Source organism: Raphanus sativus, chromosome 8 (genome assembly GCF_000801105.2).
Source record: "Raphanus sativus cultivar WK10039 chromosome 8, ASM80110v3, whole genome shotgun sequence".
NCBI classification, from domain to species: Eukaryota; Viridiplantae; Streptophyta; class Magnoliopsida; order Brassicales; family Brassicaceae; genus Raphanus; species Raphanus sativus.
In genome coordinates, this window is record NC_079518.1 from 3,520,200 (window position 1) to 3,542,031 (window position 21,832).

General features: G+C 34.6%; 3 protein-coding genes across 5 annotated transcripts; 2 read left to right on the forward strand and 1 right to left on the reverse strand.

The window, feature by feature from the left end:
- Nucleotides 1–2,206: 2,206 nt before the first annotated feature.
- On the forward strand, nt 2,207–9,173 carry LOC108819709 (uncharacterized). The gene is given in 10 exon segments (XM_056992385.1): nt 2,207–3,134; nt 3,282–3,433; nt 3,519–6,569; nt 6,679–7,173; nt 7,263–7,460; nt 7,574–7,720; nt 7,855–8,205; nt 8,301–8,691; nt 8,760–8,853; nt 8,928–9,173. Coding segments are annotated over 10 exon segments (5,991 nt in total). The 3' UTR covers nt 9,112–9,173.
- A 267-nt stretch (nt 9,174–9,440) lies between these two features.
- On the reverse strand, nt 9,441–12,004 carry LOC108822069 (probable flavin-containing monooxygenase 1). Its single transcript, XM_018595082.2, has 5 exons — nt 11,552–12,004; nt 10,875–11,115; nt 10,381–10,559; nt 9,933–10,282; nt 9,441–9,789 (listed from the first exon to the last, which is right to left on the reverse strand). The coding sequence occupies exons 1-5, from the start codon at nt 12,002–12,004 to the stop codon at nt 9,441–9,443; spliced, it is 1,572 nt and encodes a 523-aa protein (XP_018450584.1).
- A 6,325-nt stretch (nt 12,005–18,329) lies between these two features.
- Nucleotides 18,330–21,298, forward strand: LOC108822070 (protein DA1). Of its 3 annotated transcripts, none has more exons than XM_056991654.1 (10): nt 18,330–18,746; nt 18,894–19,115; nt 19,192–19,282; nt 19,356–19,551; nt 19,631–19,751; nt 19,856–19,939; nt 20,037–20,156; nt 20,238–20,450; nt 20,528–20,762; nt 20,852–21,298. In XM_056991654.1, exons 2-10 carry the CDS (start codon nt 18,963–18,965, stop codon nt 21,160–21,162), a joined length of 1,524 nt encoding a protein of 507 aa, XP_056847634.1. In that variant the 5' UTR covers nt 18,330–18,746; nt 18,894–18,962; the 3' UTR covers nt 21,163–21,298. The 3 variants fall into 3 exon arrangements, with proteins under 3 accessions (XP_056847634.1, XP_018450588.1, XP_056847633.1); XM_018595086.2 differs by having other exon boundaries at nt 18,332–18,746; nt 19,189–19,282; nt 20,852–21,297; XM_056991653.1 differs by having other exon boundaries at nt 18,332–18,746; nt 18,899–19,115; nt 19,189–19,282; nt 20,852–21,297.
- Nucleotides 21,299–21,832: the final 534 nt, after the last annotated feature.

Consider the following 21,832-nt stretch of genomic DNA (forward strand, 5'->3'; position numbering starts at 1 on the left):
GTCTGTGGGAAACCAACGTTAATAAAAGCCAAAATTATACGTAAATGCGACAAGACTCAACTACTTCACCCTTTCTCAGTCTTTTTTTTTTTTTTTTTTTGACAACAATGAATTACTCTAACGTGATTCCACCGATTCAGAAAGCCAAACCGGAGGTATCGAATCGACATATAACATAGCTGATGGTGAACTCCTTGCCCCATGAGCAAGCTTGTCCGTCATTGTGTTTTGCGCCCTTGGAATATGTCTGATCTTGAAATTAGGAAAGAAAGTCTTACTTCGTTGAAATTTCTCCATATGCGTAGTAAATGCTGGCCATTCTTCGGGTGAGGACACCATCTTCACCAATTGAGAACAATCCGTAGCAAAAACCACATCTGAGAACTGCAGGGTCTTCATGCACTCCATTGCCCAAATCAGCGCTTCACATTCTGCGTGTAAAGGAGATAGGCTACGTCGGAGATTCATTGCCCCCATCATCTTGTCTTCTGAATCTATCTTTCGGCAATACCACTCTTGTCCAGTAAATACATCTTGTTCTTTCCAAGATCCGTCGACAAAACATACTCTGGTTGTACCCAAAGTGTGCCAATCAGTGGGAGACTGAACATTTCCATGAGGAGCCGGTATCAATAGTTGTGCCTCTGTCCATAGTGTTTCCTCGAGATCCGCTATCCGTAGTATCTCCTGGGGATCCCCATTCCTATTTGTGTATATCTTACTATTCCTGTTCTTCCAGATATACCACATAATCCAAGGAAAATAGTTTGAATCCACCTCTTTCGGTAACCTCCAAAATAAATAATCTAAACTTGTAAAAACTGATGATGAGGGAAAGACTCCCTGGAAAGACGGGATCCTTGATAAGTCCCATGTTTGTAGTGCTGGTGGGCATTCAAAAAGAACATGATGTACTGTTTCTTCCTCAGCTCCACAAATATTACATCTAAGATCACACTCAATACCACGTGTCCTTAAATTTTTGAACACTGGTAATGTTCCGGATAGTATTTGCCAAATAAAATACCGCAATTTAGGTGAGCAGTTTAGTTTCCAGGAGAAAGCCAGCAAAGGTTTTATATTTGGTCCAAAAGGTGTTATCCTTGGTTCCCTCTCCGGATATAAGGTTTCCGTTTGAAATCCTGATTTCACCGTATATTTTCCAGATTCTGTAAATGCCCAGCCATAAGTATCAGGCCGGTGATTCCGACTAAGTGCCATACCTTGAATGATCTTAACATCGTCCGGATGTATGTATGCATTGAGCAGGTTTACATTCCAGGACTTGTCGAGTGGATTGATGAGATCCGCCACCGTTAAAGATGGGTTCAAAAATTGAACAGGATTTTTTTGTTGTGCTGATCTCGGGCGAGGAGCTGGGATCCAGGGGTCATTCCAAACAGAAATTGATTGCCCGGTTCCAACTCTTTTGATTAGCCCTTTTTTAACCAGAGATCTAGCTGAACAGATACTTCTCCACCCATAAGATGAAGAATAAGATCTGTGTTCATCCAATGGATGAGAATTTCGGAAATACCTTCCTTTAAACACTTTTGAAAATAAACAATCTGGTTTCTCAGTCATCAAGCAACAATACATTACTATCAACATTACATGTTTTTCCTTTCTTCTCCATGTTTTTCTTGCTTTTCATTTCCTGTCTTGTCATTGCACCCATCCCCCATGTATAATAGAAAAATCAATCAATACAAATAATAATAAATAAGAATACATACTCGTATACATTTTTCACGATAACCAAAAAACTTATGGATGTATAAGTACAGCAGAATTAGCATGGTACGCAAATTTAAAACGGAAAACAACAAGAAGAATTGAATGGAGAAAATATCTAACAGTTTTTTATATAGTTGAGCGGAATCACCATGACGATGGATCGGTTACATTGGTGTCTATCCTTGATTAGTAGAGTACTACTACTGCATATTCACATGGCATGTGATTCGCAGATTCGGTGCAATGTACTTCAAAGTATAAGACATGACTACATATATTAAAGAAATCAAGCTTTCTTTTTGGAACTGTGACGCTAACGAAGCTAGTCAGCTTTTCAGCGAGAGAGGATGATGGTGGGATTGTCAGTGAGTTGGCCCATGATGTTCTTCTTAAGGTTTGTACAGATCCTTGTAATGGTTTGGTGCCAGATGCAGAGAGAAACTTGAAAGGCAATCCAGGGAGGATACTAATGGTCATGAGGATGTTGAGAGCAACAGAAGTTGTATGCCACATGGATTTGCTTCTGGCTATTGTTAGGTGTACTCCGTCTTTAGCTTCATCTTTCTTTGAAAATTTTCCGCACAATGTGGAAGATTTCACATCACCATCCTGGTTTTCGTCTATCTCCTTGGCAGCAAATTTGGTATCTTCAGTAGGAAACTCATGTTCCTTTGGTTCAGAAGATGTTCAGACTAGGATGAAATGCATCTTCCCCCGACCATTTAGCCGGTCATTGATCACTAAAGGGATGCTTCATTCCGATTTTCTTGTGAAACATGGGACCTTGAGATTTCTCTTCGAGTCGCTCAGGCTGTTGGACTCTTTTCTTACTTCTTGGAAACTTTGCTCGTCTCATGCCTCCGATCAAGTTCAGGCTTCTTTTGAGCAGGATGTCATGAGCGAGGTGAGAAGCTTCTTTCCAGACTCCCAGGTGTTGTTGACTGTACTGATCAAGTCTCTGGACGGAACTCAAAAGTTGTCTTTGAAGAGAAAAGCAGTGTTGGATAGTGAGCTAAATGAGTGCATCAGTGGTATACCAACTTACCAAATTGAGAGAGTTACTACGAAAACTCCACCACTTATGTTCAAGCATCTGCATGTATTGATGAATTTGTTAATGTTTTCATCGCACGAAGAAGTGAAGGATCTAGCGTACGATTTAGCACTGGAAGCTATGAGAAGCACCGGTGCATTTGCAAAAAATCCAAGTGAAATTGGTGCATGGTTCAAGTTTCTACCAGGTTTTGACAAGATTAAACGACCTCTTAAGGTTCAGGAGGCTGTACTGAGCATGTCATCAGTTGTCATCTCCTTTTTATGTGAAGCTGTTTCCACTGTTGGAAATAATTTATTCAAGCAATGGGACATTGTCAGAAGCATCTTGTCCCATTTAAAAGGTATATGTCTTTGTGCCCTCAAGAGATGTTGTATTTTTTGGCATCACGTACTATTCCACTATTCTCATGCAAGTTTCTTAACATTTAGACTTGGGATAAGCCTAGAAAAAATTATTAACTGGCGTATCTTCTATGTGTTTGTTGCAGGTGCATCAATTGGTTTCAGCCCCCTAACGGTTTGTATTCTGCAGAAGTGTGTGAGGCTACTAAACTCTGAATCTAAAAGATATTCTTTACCAGAGAAGTCAGAAATATCTCTGTACATCTGCAGCACATTGAAATATCTTTTGCAAACTGAGGTAAATATACATCTGCATATATATACATTATTAACTTTTACCATGCAATATTATTATATTCTAGTACACATGACAAATATTGTAGGTAGATTCCAGATCACTCTCATGTTTGGTCCAGTCAGTTCTGTGTGAGGTGGTTGAAGGATCTAAGGATTCTTTATGTGAATGGAGGCCATTGAGAAGGTTACTTCGTTTCTCACAATCTTTGTCAGACAATGAACCATTCATCTTACATTCCAGAATGACAATTGGTGTAGTTGCTGACACTTCTTTTGCAAACACTCTTGATGAGATAACAGAAAAGGTGAAAAGTATTTGTCCGGATCAAGATGAATTTGCAGGGATCGTTAAAAAGTTCTCTTCTGCATTGATTTGTGAAACAACTGAATCGATTTTGAAGAACTTTGCTTCTGTGATGGCTATTTCTTGTGATCTCTATGAAACATCATCCTCGCTTTTACAGTCCATCTCCTTTCTAGATGAAAACTTCCTCGGAGACCTTTTAAAGCTATCACCTGACTTGTTTGCGCGAGGTTCAGAAGTTACTGAGTCCAGGAATCTCTGTGAAGGAACAACAGATAGTGAGATTGATTTTGCTGACCACTCATCAGAAGAATCTGAAGAAATCAAAAGTAAGACTGCTTTGTTTGTAGAGCAGATGCCTTTTCATGCATTACTTAATGCAGTTATGAGGATAGATATGTCTTGCCTACTAGAGTTTCCAAGAATATCAGAGCTACTGCTGCTAAAAGTTTCACAACCAGATATCCAATTAATACTAAACTGGCTGTTTCAGATACGATCATTTTACGATGTTCAACCAGCTCCAGTACTCTGTCAACTCTCTGAGATGTGTTTACGTCTCATGAAGCAATTGCTCACTCAAACATCAGAACAGGACCTTGTTTCTGGGCCATGTTCAGACAAGTTGGTTGTTCCTTCTGCAAAGAGGAAGCATCAAGTGGCCCAGACACTTATCTGCCACCCTGTTATGATGGCACTGCTGGAGAGTCCCTTGGATTGTGACACATTACCTCGAGAGCAGAATGTTCTCAGTGGAATAGATCAACATATACTTGATCTATTGGTTTATACCTGTGAGCAGTTTTTATTCGATGGGAGAAGCATTGTGATTATTAAGGACTTGGTTGAAAGGCTTCTCTTGGTATTCAGAGGGAAGTTTGAGCTTTGTGTTGGCTCTCAAAGCTTCGCTCCGCTTCTCCAACATTCCCATTTAATTCATGCTTTGTTGAGATTCATATCACCTGTCAAACTTCTATATCTTTCACGTTCCATGCTGAGTAAAACTGAGGAGGAAGATTTAGCTAGCCCATATTCGAGTATGATACTCAGTTTGGGATTGGATATTGCTGGTGGAGCTTTTGAAATGCTTATGTTGTATTCACACCAGCCGGCTGCTAAGAGAGGGGTATACGATTTGCTGTGGGAGTTAGAAGACTATAATTATGACACTAACCTCATTGAGGAAGTATATAGCTTAGCATGCAAATTTTCTACCTCTATGGGTTTGGTCTCAGCAGATACTTGTTTGCTTAAAGTTGTGAGTGGCCTTTTTAGGGGGAAACAGAGTGTTCATCCGTTGACCATGACAGTATCAAAGATTGTTGGGAGAACTCCTAAGGATTTGATTATCCATTGCATAAATCAGGCAAACAGGACCAGAGCCAAGATGTTGTGCTATCTAGTGGAGTCTAGTCCCTTGCATCTGTCAGTCTTTGGACACATTTTTTGTAGTCTTCTAAGTAAGCAGCAAGATGACTTTAACCTTACAGATGATCACTTTATTATGCTTCTTTCTGCTGTCCTATCATATCTGACATCAGTTATTGCAAAACTCAAGAAGCCGGGTCGTAGATGTGTGGATATAACTTCAGCTTATTCAAGTGTACTAATAAATTGTTTTCTACAGTGGCCGAAGTTTGTCTCCGAGTGCATCTTTGAAGAGAAGTATGAAGAGATTGTTCTGATCATGATTTGGGATATGGACACTATATTTAATGCAAGTCTTATTGGGAAGGCAGTGTGTATGTTTCAGCATCACTTTGCTTTGACAGAAAGCCCAACTAAAACAGACGATCTCTTGAAGATATTCTGTTCCATGTTTCCTCACACTAGCGAAGATGACATGTTGAGTTACGAGATAAAAGAAGTGGACGTTGAGTCAGTAGACGATCTTCTTAATGCTTCTATCCGTGTAGTTGCAAAAGTAGAACTTTCAAGGATTTGTTTGAAGGAAAGTTCTCCAGAAATGGGATCGAACAGAGAGAGGTTACTAAATGCTTTAGTTAACTGCTGTATATGTATTGTCAAGAGATGTGATGGTTCTACTAAAGGGAAAGAAGACAAATGTTGGCTCTTGTGCAAAAGCCTTGAAGACTTTATATTGAGAAGTATTCTAAAAGTCTTGGAAGACATGTGTGAGAAGCTTGCACACTTAGATTCCGTTCCTTTCCTGGAGAGACTAATGAAATCAGTTCTTCTGTATAGATTTGAGGACACAAAGACATGGAAGATGTTGAGGGAAATCTTCTGCTTATTGTCTAGAGGGAAGTACTCGTATGCACCATATCTCCAACTCCTAATATCTCACTCTCAGTTTATACCGACCATCAGTTCTATATCCATATCATCCTCACATACTGGTGTCTTATCCACGCCTGTCTCCAGCATTCTAAAACATCTTATCATCCCAAGTCCAAGTTCTGTCCGAGTTAAAAGTTGTTGTCTCGAAGCACCTGACTATGCGAAGCAGTTAGAAATTGTCAAAACCCTCAGAGTGCTGCTCCTCAAAAGTGGCAAAGATTCAGGAATCAATCTGAAAGAACTGCATTTTCTTCTTTTGTCTTCTTATGGTGCAACCATGAGCGAAATCGACTTAGAGCTCAACAAGTTGATGCAACCTATCGAGTTGATTGATGAGCTGAATGTTTCTGAAACTGATTATTTGTGGGGTAAGGCTTCTTTGAAAATAAGAGAGGGGCTGCGTTTCTCTCATGATGCATCAGACTGTGGTGAAGCTGATTACTTGCAGAGCCTTGTCAAAGAGAATCTTTGTATCGATCCCAAAATATGTGCTCTAACCGTTTTGTATTTTCCTTATCAACATACTGCAAAGGTATCAGACAACTCTCACTTATTATACAAGGTACCCCTTCCTTAATTTTAATATTTTAGTTCATAGTTCTTGTACTTGCATTTTCAAACATCTCCTCCTACCTTTGTAGAAATGCTCACGATATGATCCAGCTTTCATCCTGCGATTCTCAGAACACTCTTTGTACACGGGATACATTGAACCAGTGGAGTTCGCCAGTTTAGGCTTGCTTGCAGTTGCGTTTGTGAGCCTGTCTTCAGCAGATCTTGAGATGAGAAAATTGGGATATAAAACTCTTGGGAGATTTGTGGAAGCCCTAAAGGTAATAATAATATTCATTTTATCTTCTTTATATATGCATAACCTGTTTTTGACTGTCTACTGCAAGTTGGTAAATGTGGTAATTTTTCCTATGTAGGGTTGTGAGAGGAATATGCATGAAAAAAACAGGCTTATGCTTCTGCTGTTGTTTGTGCAAAATGGAGTTGATAAACAATGGCAAAGAATCTCAACTGTTTCTGCTGGTTTTGCCGCTGAGACATCTCTGATATTGTTGGAGCCTTCTCATGAACATTATGGTCCCATACTTGATTTTTTGAAGAGATCAAATAGACTGAGGCTAAGGGTACTTCTTAAATACTCTGAAAAACTGTAAACTCTTTGTCTTTATCCTTTGCTATCACTCAGACTGTTTTTTTTTCTCATTTTTGCCAGGGAATACCTTTGTTTCGTCATTTTTTCTTGGACAGCTCTGTTAGATCACAGAGGCTATGGGAACTTCGTCTACTGTGTGTGGGGTTGAAGTCAGAAGATGATGCTCAAATTTATAAGGAAAACTCAGTCCTGGAGAAACTGATGAGTTTCTTCTCGGATCCTTCTGCTGATGATGAAACTAAAGGACTAATCCTTCAGGTGATACCTTTCTTTCCTTAATTGTCACTTAAATACGCAGTTGAGAATATATATTTTATTTGGTCTTTCTGTATTATGTCACCTTTGAGACAAAACTTTCTTTCATTTCTCAGGTTGTGAGAGAGTCAGTCAAATTCCATACGATGGCCGAACATCTAGATGAAAACTGTGGTCTCTTGTCATGGTGTTCATCATGCATCTCATTTTTTACTACCAAGCCCATTGGAGATGAAGATTCACGCTTTGTACTAGTCTTGGAGGTGTGTACAACAGGATACATTCTTGGAAATGAGATTTTTATAACTATATGATCTTGTCTGGTTTTGCATCAAGAGTCGTGTGTTTTTGTATTCGTTAAATTGAATTTGCTTTTTGTGATATTTTGTTGTATCAGGTCATAGCTGATGCACTCGCCTCCAGAAAAGTTACAGAGCGGTTGCAAAAAGATGGCCTCGAAGAGCTAATGGAAACCTCATCGCGTTTATACAGAGTGTTAGGTGGTGGATTGGTCTCAGTACAAGAAAATGGTACTTGCGTTGATTTGATTTTGCAGATACTATCTGATACACTAAAGATATCACAGAAACGAGAAAGGGTCCAGCCACATTTCACCATCACATACGAGGTGATATTCCAGCTGTTTGAGGCTGTTGGTAATTGTGATTCTCCTCGAGTCGAAGCTAGTGCAGAGCGTGGGCTTGATACTATATTAATGACCACCCCACCAGTTGACATTATATACATGGTATCTCTCTCTTTCTATCTCTCTCTCTGTCGTCCAAATATTTGTTTTGAACAGTTTATAAAGGTTTCTGAATCATAATAATATGTTTTTTTCAGGACGTGGAGAAACTGAGAAGGTTTCTTTTGTGGGGAACCTCCACAGCCTTGAAGAGTGACCTTAAAAATAGATCTAATCCCATTGAGTCTGATAAAGAACAAGGACAAGAAGAGACTATGGTGGCAAAGTTTCTACGCTGGCTGATGGGTTCACTGATTCTTGGAAAGCTTTATTCTGAAGCTAACCATTTGGATCCAAAGACAGAAATATTATTTGTATTCTTGAAGAAAAGGAATCTCGGAGGTAGCATGACAAAGTCAGAGCACGTACTAGGGAAAGTAATCTTACATCTCCAAAAGCTTGTGCGTACAAACGACAACGTTGTTCTTCTTCCCTCGGTTGTATTTGCACTTTCTCTTATGCTCCTTGGCAATGGCCTTGGGACTTCAGGTATGCTCTGCTTGTTCTTAGGTGTTAAGCTGCATATTTCTCCCAATCTAAAGCTTCTCATTCTGTAGGTACTGAGTCTGAAGGTGGTGATGATTACAAGCTCATCAGATCTTTATGCTCTAGAATTAATAGTCCTCCAGAGGCTGTTCCGGATTGGAGATGGTATACCATTCATTCCACAACTTTTATTGTTTTATGCACACTTAAAACCCTAACTTGAGAGTCCTTCTCCGTAGGTCATATTATCCGTCCTCGTCCGAACCAGGCAAGATGGATGTACTACATGCGTGCCAACACCTTTTGATGATATTATCTGATATGCTTGGAGAGACGCCACGTGAATATCAACTTCGTGAATGCTTTGACATGTCCAGTGTATTTGAATGGGAAAGAGGTTTAGTTGAGACTTCATCTATGTAACTATTACAGCCAAATCAATCCGTTTTGTTAACTTCACTTACGTGCCAAGCTTGGCCATTACAAAGAGGTATCTTTTCCTTCATAATCTAAAGAGATCTCTCAACCACTTAAATCGAAATATGCCTCCCCCCCCCTCCCCTACCAAAAAACACCATGTGGGCCTAATATATTCAAACAATTAGAAGAGTATTAAAATTATATTTTTATAAAATACCATGTAGTCGAACATATACATGATTATTCAACGACTCACCAACAGAGTTTTATTATTTTACAAGATGTGAACTCGTTATTCTTCTTTGACTCATACTATAGATATTCAACTATTTTCAATCTTCTTGATTGAGTCGATAATCTTGGGAACCATAAGAACTAAAGGCTTCGAGGAACAAGTTGGATTTACGCCGAGGATTGAGTCCCATGTCATTACACAAATCATCGGCATGTTGGATGCTGAAAGTAGATATGCATTGACGTTTATAGAATCTGCTCGATCTTCTCATCACGTCCATTTCCTTGAAGAATTGATCCAACATTTTCTCTTTGCTCGGCAATTTGAATTTCCCATCTACGAGCCGGCTTAACCACAGCGAACGTAGCTCTGATGTGTGTAGGTTTGAGTTGCTCTGAACGTATCCCACGAAACCCATGTTTGGTATCAATGGATGGATTGTTCCCCTGAAATTTGGTTTTAAGCAACAATATTGACTTGAACTAGTACTTAATTAATTAGCCTTTAACTTATAATATCGATTTTATTTATTTTGTTTATTTAATTTACACAAAATTATTTTCTGTCTTGTGATGGAGATTTTAAGTACCTGTATAGAGGCATAACACCGCATGGAAACTCAAGCCAACTTCGAAAAGGTTCAGGAACGATGGCTTTGAGCTTCTTCTTACCATCATAACCAGTCGCAAATATCACAACATCAGCTTCTTGGGTAGTCCCATCCTCAAACTCAATCCCTTGATCATAAAAGCACCATTTTGATGTTTTCTTAAACCGGATCATCCCCTTATCAGCTTCCTCAAAAAAATTCTCCGGCATGATGGCCATTTGGCAAGAAGCGTAGTCTTCCTCAAAAGAATGGTCAGGTTTAAGACCATATTTCTCTAGAGGAAGCTTCCACTTAACATATGATTCGATGAATTTGGAAACCACTGCACGCTGTATTGTCATATATATGTTTACAAACTTAGAAAATCCACATAAAATCGAGAAATTCATAGAGACCAAAGTAATATATAGGTTTCAAGTTCACAAACCAGAAGAGAGAATAGGAGGCAAAAGAAAGTTCTTATGAAGCCTTGATTAGGCCTATCATGGAGATACTGAGAAGCTCTGGTAGAGTAGAACAAGAAGAAGGGTAGGCCCCACACCCAATAATGCGGGACCACCCAATGTGTTGTTCTCACCACCATTGTGCATGCTTGTCCACCTTCTCCTGCAAAATTTATACATTTTATTTATTTATTGGAATCATACTGAATTACTGATCATATACTTAATGATCCGAATGGGTCGTATCGGAATATTTAATGTGTCGGTTCGTTACCAAACTTGTGAGCAGCTGTTTGATTGTGTCAATCAGAATAATGGTCCAAGTCCACCGAAAATATAATATGTTTTATATAAGAATATGGTTGCTATATACATATATTATATTTTGACTTGAGAAAATTGTTAGAGTGAAGTTATAATTAAGTGTTAATTAATAAAGACTTTTGTGAAAGAGAGAATATAATTTTTATATATATACCTTGATTTGCTAGAGCAGACTCTAAAGCCAAATCAATGGCTGATTTCTTGAAGCCAATGACGGCAACTTTCTTGCCACGGAGGAGATGAGAAGCTTCTTCTTTCTCTAATTTGCAGTAATCCATTGAATGCATCACTTTCCCTTTGAATATCTCCGGCCCTTTCTTCTCCGGGAACGTCGGTAGTCTTGGTACGTCGCCGTATTTTCCGGTGCACACTACCACGAACTCAAATGCATACCACTGCAAACACATGTAGAAAAAATGTCATGCAATGATGGTTCACAAATAGACATTAACTCGAGTGTGCATGGAATAGTTTATAAAAGCTACGTACTTGGAAGTTCTTTGCAAGTTTTAGATTAAAAATACAGCTAAGTCGTAACTACAACAAAAACTCCTGTTCATATACATAATTATAAAATCTTTTTAGCCACAACAGAAGATACATGTATGGCAGTTAAAAAAATCTTAAGAGATTAATATTTGTTGTCACAATTGATATAGATTTAAGCTTAATTAGGACTGGTTTGATCAGATACAATGTTCCTACAGAAATATCGTAAGAAAACATAATTTTAATGAAAAATTATACAAAAATGTGGAGGGATCTGCATGCAAGAATACCTAAGCAAATTAATATATGAGATGTATTGATGTAAAAACGATTAAGACAAACCTGAATATCTCCAGCATCTCCGTTCTGAACAGCAAGTTCCCATACAGGTTTTCCGGGCAACAAGTTGCTGTAAGCACCGAGGTCGACCATCTGTGGAGTTCCGTCATTACCGGTGTACCTAACTTCGATGACCTTAGAGCCAAACTTCATGAACTTGAGGAGATCAAAATGTTTAGCATAAGATTCCAAGTAATCTAATATTTCAACGTAAGATGGGAAGGAAGTAGTGTCATCTCTATTGGTCCATGGAAAGTCAGAGAACTCGTAGTCGACTCGTGTTGATTGTAACTTAGTGGTCTCGTAAGTGCAGCTCTTCCAAACACCTCCGATCGAATCCGAGGCTTCGAAAACAATCGGGTTGTGATGGGCTAAGTGCTTAGCGGCTGCTAAACCGCTAACACCAGTACCGATGATCGCCACTCTGGAAGAAGTAAGCTTATCGTTAGAAGCCATTGGGAGGGAGATAGTGAGAGAAAATTGGTTTTGATGAAGAGTGTTTTGAGTTGTTTGTGAGTTTGCATGGGACATATTTATAAGGTTTTTCTGGTTGGGTCACGCCTTGCACTCAAGGCAGCAAGTATGAATTTTATCTGGGAGCACGTGGTTTTGAATATCGGTTTGGTTTTCGAGGTGGTTTGAAAGATCTAAAGTATACTTAATTATGTTCTTTCTTTGAGAAATTTGGAGGTTATTGTAAGGAAATTTCTGCAAGCGCGCGTTGTGAGATACAAATATACAATTCCCCTTTTTGTATTTGTTCGTGCTAAATTTCTTTTTTCTTAAAAAAAAAAAATCAAGTTCTTTCAAGAAGTCTAATGGAATATTTCTTTTAAATTATTTGTTTAACATGCTTAATTGATTTGTCTTCGTATATTTGATTAAGAGCTTATTATTTAGTCCATGGGTCGAGTATAGCTTTATTATATATAAACTAGGAATAGACAAAAACTCCGTTCTGCTCTCGTTTCGTTCTCGAGATCTCCTCACGTAGATATGTATTTCAATGGATACACATATATCTTCGAATTTTGAATACACCATCTCTAGCATGGTAGATCTTCATTTTCCATATCGACAAATTTAAAGTTTTGTTACGTTTCTGGCGTATTTTTCCTCGCTTTCAATGAAAGCCAGTTTATAAAACGAAAACAGATTTAAACAGAATTACCATACATCCTAGATAACAACTATATAAAATATGTGGAACCACAGTGGTCTAGTGGTCAAGATTTAAAGGCTTCTACACCAAGTTTGGGGTTTGAATCCCACGCGACGCAGTTTCTACACCAGGAGGTCTGGGTTTTAATTCCCGGAGAAGGCGAATTATGCAGAATATTAGAAACAAATTTTACAAGGGATTTTCAGCATGGCGCAAGAAATACCGCCAGGAATGGATCTCATAGAGCGGCTCAGGGTGATGCAGTCAGACATGAATTCTCATAAGGCAGGTAGAATGGTCAGCTGTAATATCGTCTATATAATATTTCTCATTGTTTCTAATAGCATAATAAACCCGACAAAAAAAACAACTATATAAAATATAAAAAATGGATACTAACTTTTATCTACTTTTACATATATAGATATTATTAATCAGATAAATATATTTAGAAATATATCTTTAGAAAAAATGCTATCAAATAGATCTCCTTAACAGTTTATAGTCACATAGGTCATTTCAAATTTGAGTAATAAAATTATTTTTTTAATGTAACTAAAATGTTTTGTTTATTGCCATATAATCTTGGAAAAAAGTTTCCTAACTACACGATGTTTACACTAATATGGTGGAAACCATCCGATGTATTAGAATGTGTTAGTAACTACACTAAGTTTATGTTAATACATGCCACATGTATGAAGTTTATGTTAATATGTTGCCAACATCACAGTCGGGTTTAATTGATTTAAATTTAAGTTATGGGGTCAATCCGTAATTTATTAAGTTTAATAAATTTAATAATTTTTTTCAAAAAACTGATTTATTAAAATTAATAAACCTAATTGATTTTATTAATGAATTTAATAAACCTAAGGAATTCCTAAAATTAATGATTTATTAAAATTAATAAATTAATTAAAATTAATAATTTACTAAACTTAACAAATTTAATAAATTTATAAATCCTACTAAAATTATTAAATTTATTACACCTATTAATAAAATTAATAAACTTTATAATTTACGAAAATTAAATATATGAATTTAATTATTAAAACGATTAAACTTATTAAACATATTAATAAAATTATTAAACTTATTACACCTATTAATAAGATTAATAAACTTTATAATTTACAAAAATTAAATATATGAATTTAATTATTAAAATGATTAAACTTATTAAACATATTAATAAAATTATTAAACTTATTACATCTATTAATAAAATTAATAAACTTTATAATCTACGAAAATTAAATATATGAATTTAATTATTAAAATGATTAAACTTATTAAACCTATAATAAAATTATTAAACTTAAATAAATTAATAAAATTAATAATTTATTAAATAAAATAAAATTAATAAACATAATAATTTAAAAAATTAATAAAATTAATAATTTATAAAAATTAATAAAATTAATAATCTTAATAAACTTAATTATTTATTAAAATTAATAAAATTACTAAACTTATTAAACTTAATAAATTTATTAAACTTAATAAATTAATAAACTTAATAATTTATTAAACATGATAAATTAATTAAACTTCATTAATTTATTAAAATTAATAAATTTGGAAACATAATAAACTTGATGATTTATTGAACTTAATAAAGTTTTAAAACTTAACTTAATAAACTTAATAACTTATCAAAACATATAAATATATTGGTTTTATTAATTTTAAGTTTAATAAGTGTAATAAGTTTAATAAGTTTAACAAATTTATAAAATTTATAAAATTAGTAAATTATTAATTTTAATTAATTTATTAAATTCAATAAATTATTAAGTTTATTAAGTTCATTAATAAAATCAATTAGGTTTATTAATCTTAATAAATCATTTTTTGAAAAATCATTAAATTTATTAAGTTTGATAAATTACGGATTGACCCCATTAACTTAAATTTGAATCAATTAAACCCGACTGTGATGTGCAACATATTAATATAAACTTCGTACATGTGGCATGTATTAACATAAACTTCGTGTAGTTATTGACACAATCTAATACATCGGATGGTTTCCACCATATTAGTGTAAACATCGTGTAGTTAGGAAATTTTTTCCTATAATCTTGTAGACTAATAAGTACATATGAGTTTAAAATATAATTAATCAATTTTTTAAACCCAAACTTCTTATGTTCACACTCGTGAACGGAAATGTAGCAACCAGAGGTACTTCGATAATATGAAGATGTAGTCGAACTATTCCAATACAATATAAGATCTTAAGTTTTGATCAGCGAGAAAAATAACCACAAAATAGTACGTTGCATCATTTATATATATATATATATATATATATATATATATGGTTTTTGGTAGATAGACTTTAGAAAATTATTTGAATCGTTTATTGGTCTGTTCTTTGATCTGTTATTTTGCCTGGTTCTTGAACTGTGACTGCTATCTTATTTTCTTCTTGTGTCTACTAATATTATACTAAATCTCTATTCCTAAAGTTTAGTATAAAATAATAAGCCCATGCAAGTTTTGAATTTTTAAACAGCAGACAAAAAGTCTAGCATTATAATTTATATTTGACTCTCATATATAATTATGAACGCACGACAACAATTTGGTTTATTTATTTAATGGCTTATCTAAAATAGTCCCGGCAACAAAAGTATAATAATACTCTTTGATTGAAGTCGCACAAATTCACTATACTTTGTCATCAGATTTAAATAAGATAATGAAATTTGTGTCCGAAATTTATAACACTATATATGGCTGCAATTTTTTTAATATCATAGTAAATATTAAAATTGAATAAATGAAACTAATAGCACAATGCAAAATAATTTGATTCAGTTAAGATCTTAGATATAATAAATTTATACTATTATAGTTTATATATTCGATAAAGATAGAAATACATGGGAAAAATAATAATAATATATATTATTTAGAAAAATAAATATGAAGATATATATATTAATGAAATAGACTTACAGAGCTTGGAAGTAAATCATTGTCCTATCAAATTTATAGAGTGTTGATTTTTTTGTTTGTTTTTGACCTGAAATTTTCTTGAATCGAATTAATACACATATACATTACAAACAAAAGCAAAAACAAAAAACAAGTCTTCTGAAATAAGATTAGCCTTTTTTGTGTTGACCATTCTTCTGTTCGGTGTCATTTGCGATGGCTTTTGATTGGCGTTACTTTATATATTTCGCCTGTACGAAAGAAAACAAAATTTACTACCCGTACATATCTTCAATATATTTTATATATCCAATTCATGCATGTCAAAGAGAACCACCCCTAACTATTTAGTTAATATTAACACGTGTACCAAGTAAACCAACTTTTCAGTTTTGAATGTGGAAAATCTTCAAGTCAAACGTAAAAGAGAAAGCATACAAAAACATTAAGTTGATAAAGTATAGTTGTCCATAAAAAATTAAGTCAGAAATTATAAGTATAGTTTAACCTGGTAGATGGTCAATTATTCAGTGAATATACAATCATATTCTTGGAAATAAATTAAATTAATTTCGAATTCTACAATTAATATTATTGACGTTTTCATTTGGCTAATTAACGGAGTCGAATTGGTCTTGAAGACTACCCAGAGCATTTAAAATCCAATGGAGTGGAGCATGGTTACTTATATAAATATAGAATACTTATGCATTTTTCTGAAACACAGAATACTTATGTATATAGTCATACTTTTTTTTGAACATCATGTATGTAATCATACAAATATGATACTTGAAAGAAGAGGAAGCAACAAAGGAAATGAGGAGTTTGAAGGATACTCAAATAGAAGAGAGAATGTTAGGAATGTGGTTCGAGAAAATTATGAAAGCGAGAGAGTAAATACATTGTATCATTTTAATTGTTTGGTACGAATCAATTTTCTTATGATCGATTGATACTTTGTAATATTCTTAGCTTTGTTAAATGCATACAGCACATATATACCTTCTTGTGGTCCTTACATTTTTCAGAGAGAGAGAGTGGTGAAAACTTACGAAAGGTGATTAATATGTTAATATTACGTACAATCTAGCTAGGGTTAGATTTTAAATTAGAAATACGACAAAAGTCTTTTTGTTTTTGATTTTATTTTTGGGATGTTCATGTAGTCCTAAACGAATTCTCATAACTAAATATATATATATATATATATATATATGAAATCTAGCAAAAAGAAGTATTTACAGTGAAATTTCTATAAATTAATAATGTTGAAATTATACCAAAACTATAATTTTTATTAATTTATCAATATATTAATTAAACCAAAAACTCAATTTGAGATTATAAAATTATATTAATTTATAGAGATTTTTAGTTTATATTAATTTATCGAGTATTAATTTAAAAAGTTGTATTGTATATAAATCGAACATTAAAAGGTTTTCTTTTAAAACTAAGAGCATCCTCAATAGAAAACTTCTAGTTCCGAAATTCTAAAAGTATATATATGTATATTTATATATTATATATGTATGTAATTGTAGGTTTGAAATTTTATATGAAATCTAATTCAAAATATTTGATTCGAGATACTTTAAATTGATTTTTCTGTAAAATTTAGAATCCTACAATTAAATACACGTATATAATATATACATATTAGTATTTTTTTAGACTGAACATGTGGGATAGTAGTTTAGTATGCATTCCTTAATTGTTGGGTCCATAACCATAACACTTAACATGAGTAAAAAATATATAAAGGGGATGTATTCAATTTAGCATTTGATGTGATTTGTTTTTTAATGGAGTTTCAGATGATTTTAATAAGTTGCGGAGATTTAGGTGATTTTTGTTAAACTACTCTAGAATATCACCTAAAACAATGAGATTTGAGTTTTATTTTTTTTAACTAAGAAACTCCGCCCAAACACTATAAAATCACTTCAAAACTTTAAAATCTCACAACTTAAAATATTTTCAATAACAGTGGATTTCAGAGTACTTTACGAAATGTCAAGTTTAATAACAGTGGATTTTAAATGAGTTTTTAAAATTCATATTTAAATAATATTAGATTTGTCATTTTAATATAAATCACCTGAAACTCTCGGTTCAATACACCCCCCCCCAAACTATTGTCAAGCATCAACTGGATCAGGCGCGTATGTATGGGCTCGTAATGGTATAGGCCTATAAAAGCCCACTAAAAACATCAGATACGGTCTTCCTTGGTCAGTAGGTCACCATAACTTCAGCGAATGTATAAAGAAAAATGCAACGGTGACGTCAAGTATCTGATTACCAGATTATTGTTGATAGTTGACACGTATTTGTATATATTAAACGGTTTATCTTATACTTATTAATTTGACAAAAAATATGTTTTCTTGCATCTTCATTGCCGCGTAGTTTCACATTCACGTATACTTATTCACATTCACATTTACGTAGCGGCTTGTGACGCGTGTGTCAGGTGACGTGATTGTTATCTAAGAAATAAACACATGATTAGCTCATTTGAAAAGTAAAATACTCTTCCCCATTTCATGAGACGGCCGTCCGATTAAAGTCTAATTATAATTAAGAAGATTGGGTTAAGTTATGTCATTATCTAGAATATTTTCACATATTGCGTTTTGATTCTCTTCCTTATCAGCGTCGGAAAAAAAAAACGTTTTTCCTGTAAGGAGAAAGAGATACAACGACCAAACTTCCAAGGCATTAGACTTTTTTTTTTTCCTTTAATTATTTTTGGGGGTTTTAGCGTTTGCACAAAAGTTTTGACTTTGACTTCGGGGGCTGTAATCAAAAAGCACATTCTGGGTTGATTCGTTTTATTACAAGACATTGATTTTGTCAAAGCTACCTTCTTATTTTTAAATTAATTATATTAACTCTTTTTTTTTCTAGCCAATTGTATACGATTCTTAGATTCTCCACCCAAAATCTTGAAGAGAAGGAGAAGGAGAAGGAGAAGTAGATAGATTCTTACGTTGCTGCAATTTCGTTGATTAGATTGTTTTCGTCTATCATAAAAAAAAATAGTTTATAAGATCTTACCAGATTTCTCCTAAGGTTAGTTAATCTCTATCTACACAGCTTCTCTCGAGCTCTCATTCTCTGAATTAGTTTCATGTTTGGAAGTGAACTAGTGAAAACAATTCTTTCTGGATTAATTATAGTTTGAATTTAAGTTTTTTGTTTTTGTTTTTGCTGAATCAGAATAGTCTAGGATTGTGTGCCAGCATTGAGTATAGATGAGCAGATAGTTTAATTAGGAAGGCAAACACTATGGGTTGGTTTAACAAGATCTTCAAAGGCTCTAACCAAAGGGGGAATGATCACTATCATAATGGCTATTACGAGAACTACCCTAATGCGCATTCTGAGCCTAGTGCTGATGATACAGATGCTGATCACACGCAGGAACCATCTACATCTGAGGTTAGTATGATGACTAGTCTATGGCTCTATTGTTTAACTTTGTATTTTTATAAAATTAACTTTTTTTTGATAGGAGACATGGAATGGCCAGGAAAGTGAAGAAGTAGACCGTGCAATTGCATTGTCTATTTTAGAAGAAGAGAACCAAGGACCAAAGACAAATACAGGTGCCAATAGTTTTTTTTCTAATCAAAATCAGTTTGTTACATTTGAAAAAATAAAATAAAAAATGAAAAGCAGGGAAGTATGGAATGGTGGATGAAGATGAGCAGCTTGCTAGAGTCATACAAGAAAGTCTGATGGATAGGAATGGAACTAGTTATGACACTGGGGCTGGTGATTTCTACGGTAATGGACCTATGCATGGTGGAGGAAATGGTTATGCCAATGGGGATATTTACTATCCAAGATCTGCTGCTTTCTCAATGGACTTCAGGTACTTTAATTTTTTGGTTGATGTGTTATAGTTTCTTTTTTTTTAGCTTTTATCAAACAACACTTGTTTCACTGCATAGGATTTGTGCTGGCTGCAATATGGAGATTGGCCATGGAAGATATCTGAATTGCCTCAATACATCATGGCATCCACAATGTTTTCGTTGTTATGGATGTAATCACCCGATCTCTGAGTACGAGGTGAAGTCAAAATTCTCATTCTTTCTGTTTGTAGTTTAACCTTCCAATCATTGTAATAACATGTTTTCCTTTTCTTTTTTTTTGCTTTATTTTTGTCTTAATAGTTCTCAACGTTTGGGAACTACCCTTTTCACAAAGCTTGTTACAGGGAGAGATATCATCCAAAATGTGATGTCTGCAGCCACTTTGTATGTATATATATCTTTAAAGCCTTTTCCATCTCGTTTAGTGCGTTTTTGTTTTTCTTTCGGATCTTGCTACTTATCTTCTCTTTTCTTGTGACAGATTCCAACAAACTATACTGGTCTTATCGAATATAGGGCACATCCTTTTTGGGTCCAGAAGTATTGCCCTTCTCACGAACACGACGCTACTCCAAGATGTTGCAGCTGTGAAAGAATGGAGGTTAGTTTCCCTTCCTTCCTACAATGTCCTAAACCAAACATCTGATCAAAGCCAAGTTAACAAGTTTTTTTTGGTTTGCAGCCACGGAATACAGCATATGTTGAACTCAACGATGGACGGAAGCTTTGCCTTGAGTGTCTAGACTCAGCGGTGATGGACACTTATCAATGCCAGCCTCTATACTTGCAGATACAAGGATTCTACGAAGGACTTAACATGAAGGTAGAGCAGGAAGTCCCACTTCTCTTAGTTGAGAGGCAAGCGCTTAACGAAGCCAGAGAAGGTGAAAAGAATGTGAGTTGAAAAAAAGAAAAGAAAAACAATTTTTCTAAAGTGTTTCTAGGTTTTAAATCATTTGTGTGGTTTCTTAGGGTCACTATCACATGCCAGAGACAAGAGGACTCTGCTTGTCAGAAGAACAAACTGTTAGAACTGTAAGAAAGAGATCGAAGACAAGAAACTGGGCTGAGAGTATGGTTACAGAGCCTTTCAAGCTAACTCGTCGATGCGAGGTTACTGCCATTCTCATCTTATTTGGTCTCCCTAGGCTACTCACTGGTTCGATTCTAGCTCATGAGATGATGCACGCGTGGATGCGGCTCAACGGTGAGTTTCTTACTTTATTTGACTCTTCTTCTTTTTGTTTTCACATGTGTATGTGTTGAACCGTTCACTACCAATGTGGTCTTGAAAAGGGTTCCGGACAGTGAGCCAAGACGTTGAAGAGGGGATATGTCAAGTGATGGCTCATAAGTGGTTAGAAGAAGAGTTAGGTGCTGGTGGTTCAAGAAACAGCAATGCTGCATCCTCATCTTCTAGAGGAGTGAAGAAGGGACCAGGGTCGCCGTACGAGAGGAAGCTTGGTGAGTTTTTCAAGCACCAGATCGAGACTGATGCTTCTCCGGTTTATGGAGATGGGTTCAGGGCTGGGAGGTTAGCGGTTCAAAAGTATGGTTTGAGACAAACACTTGAGCATATACAAATGACTGGGAGATTCCCGGTTTAATAACTCAAAAAAGTCTTTTGTTTTGTTTTTATAGGATTCCTTGCTAGATTGTTATTATATGCTCTCATTCTTTTGGTGAAAATATGAAATTTCTCTGCCATACTCTCATGTGATTGATTTTATAGTGTAATTCATTGGTTTTTTCTTTTGTATTTTCTTTACTTGATTTTTTTTCCTGTTTATGTGCATCCATTCGAATTGGATATCTTAATCTGGTTTTAATATTATAGATAAGTCCGGAGTGATGACAACAATATTTCAAATTCGGATAAATTTTAAATTTTATGAATTTATCTAAATCTAAATTTAATACGGTTTCTATTAATATTTTTTTGGTTTTGAATATTTTTATACATTTTTCCAAAATAAAAATAAAATCGAGTATTTGAGTCACTCTAAATACTCACTTTAGATAAAAATTCATATTTTCGATTTTTTTTCTTGGATATTTATTCAAATATTAAATTGGGTTATAATAATATTCAAATACTTATTCACATAATCTATTCAGATATTTTTTACATATCAGATAAGATTCTGGTTTTTCAATTCAGGTTCAAGTCAAATATCTGGTTCAGTAAACAAACCAAAGATACCTTTGTAAATGTTCTCAAATTCCAAAACTATCACCCACACAAAATCAAACCGTATTAAACCAAACCAAACCAAA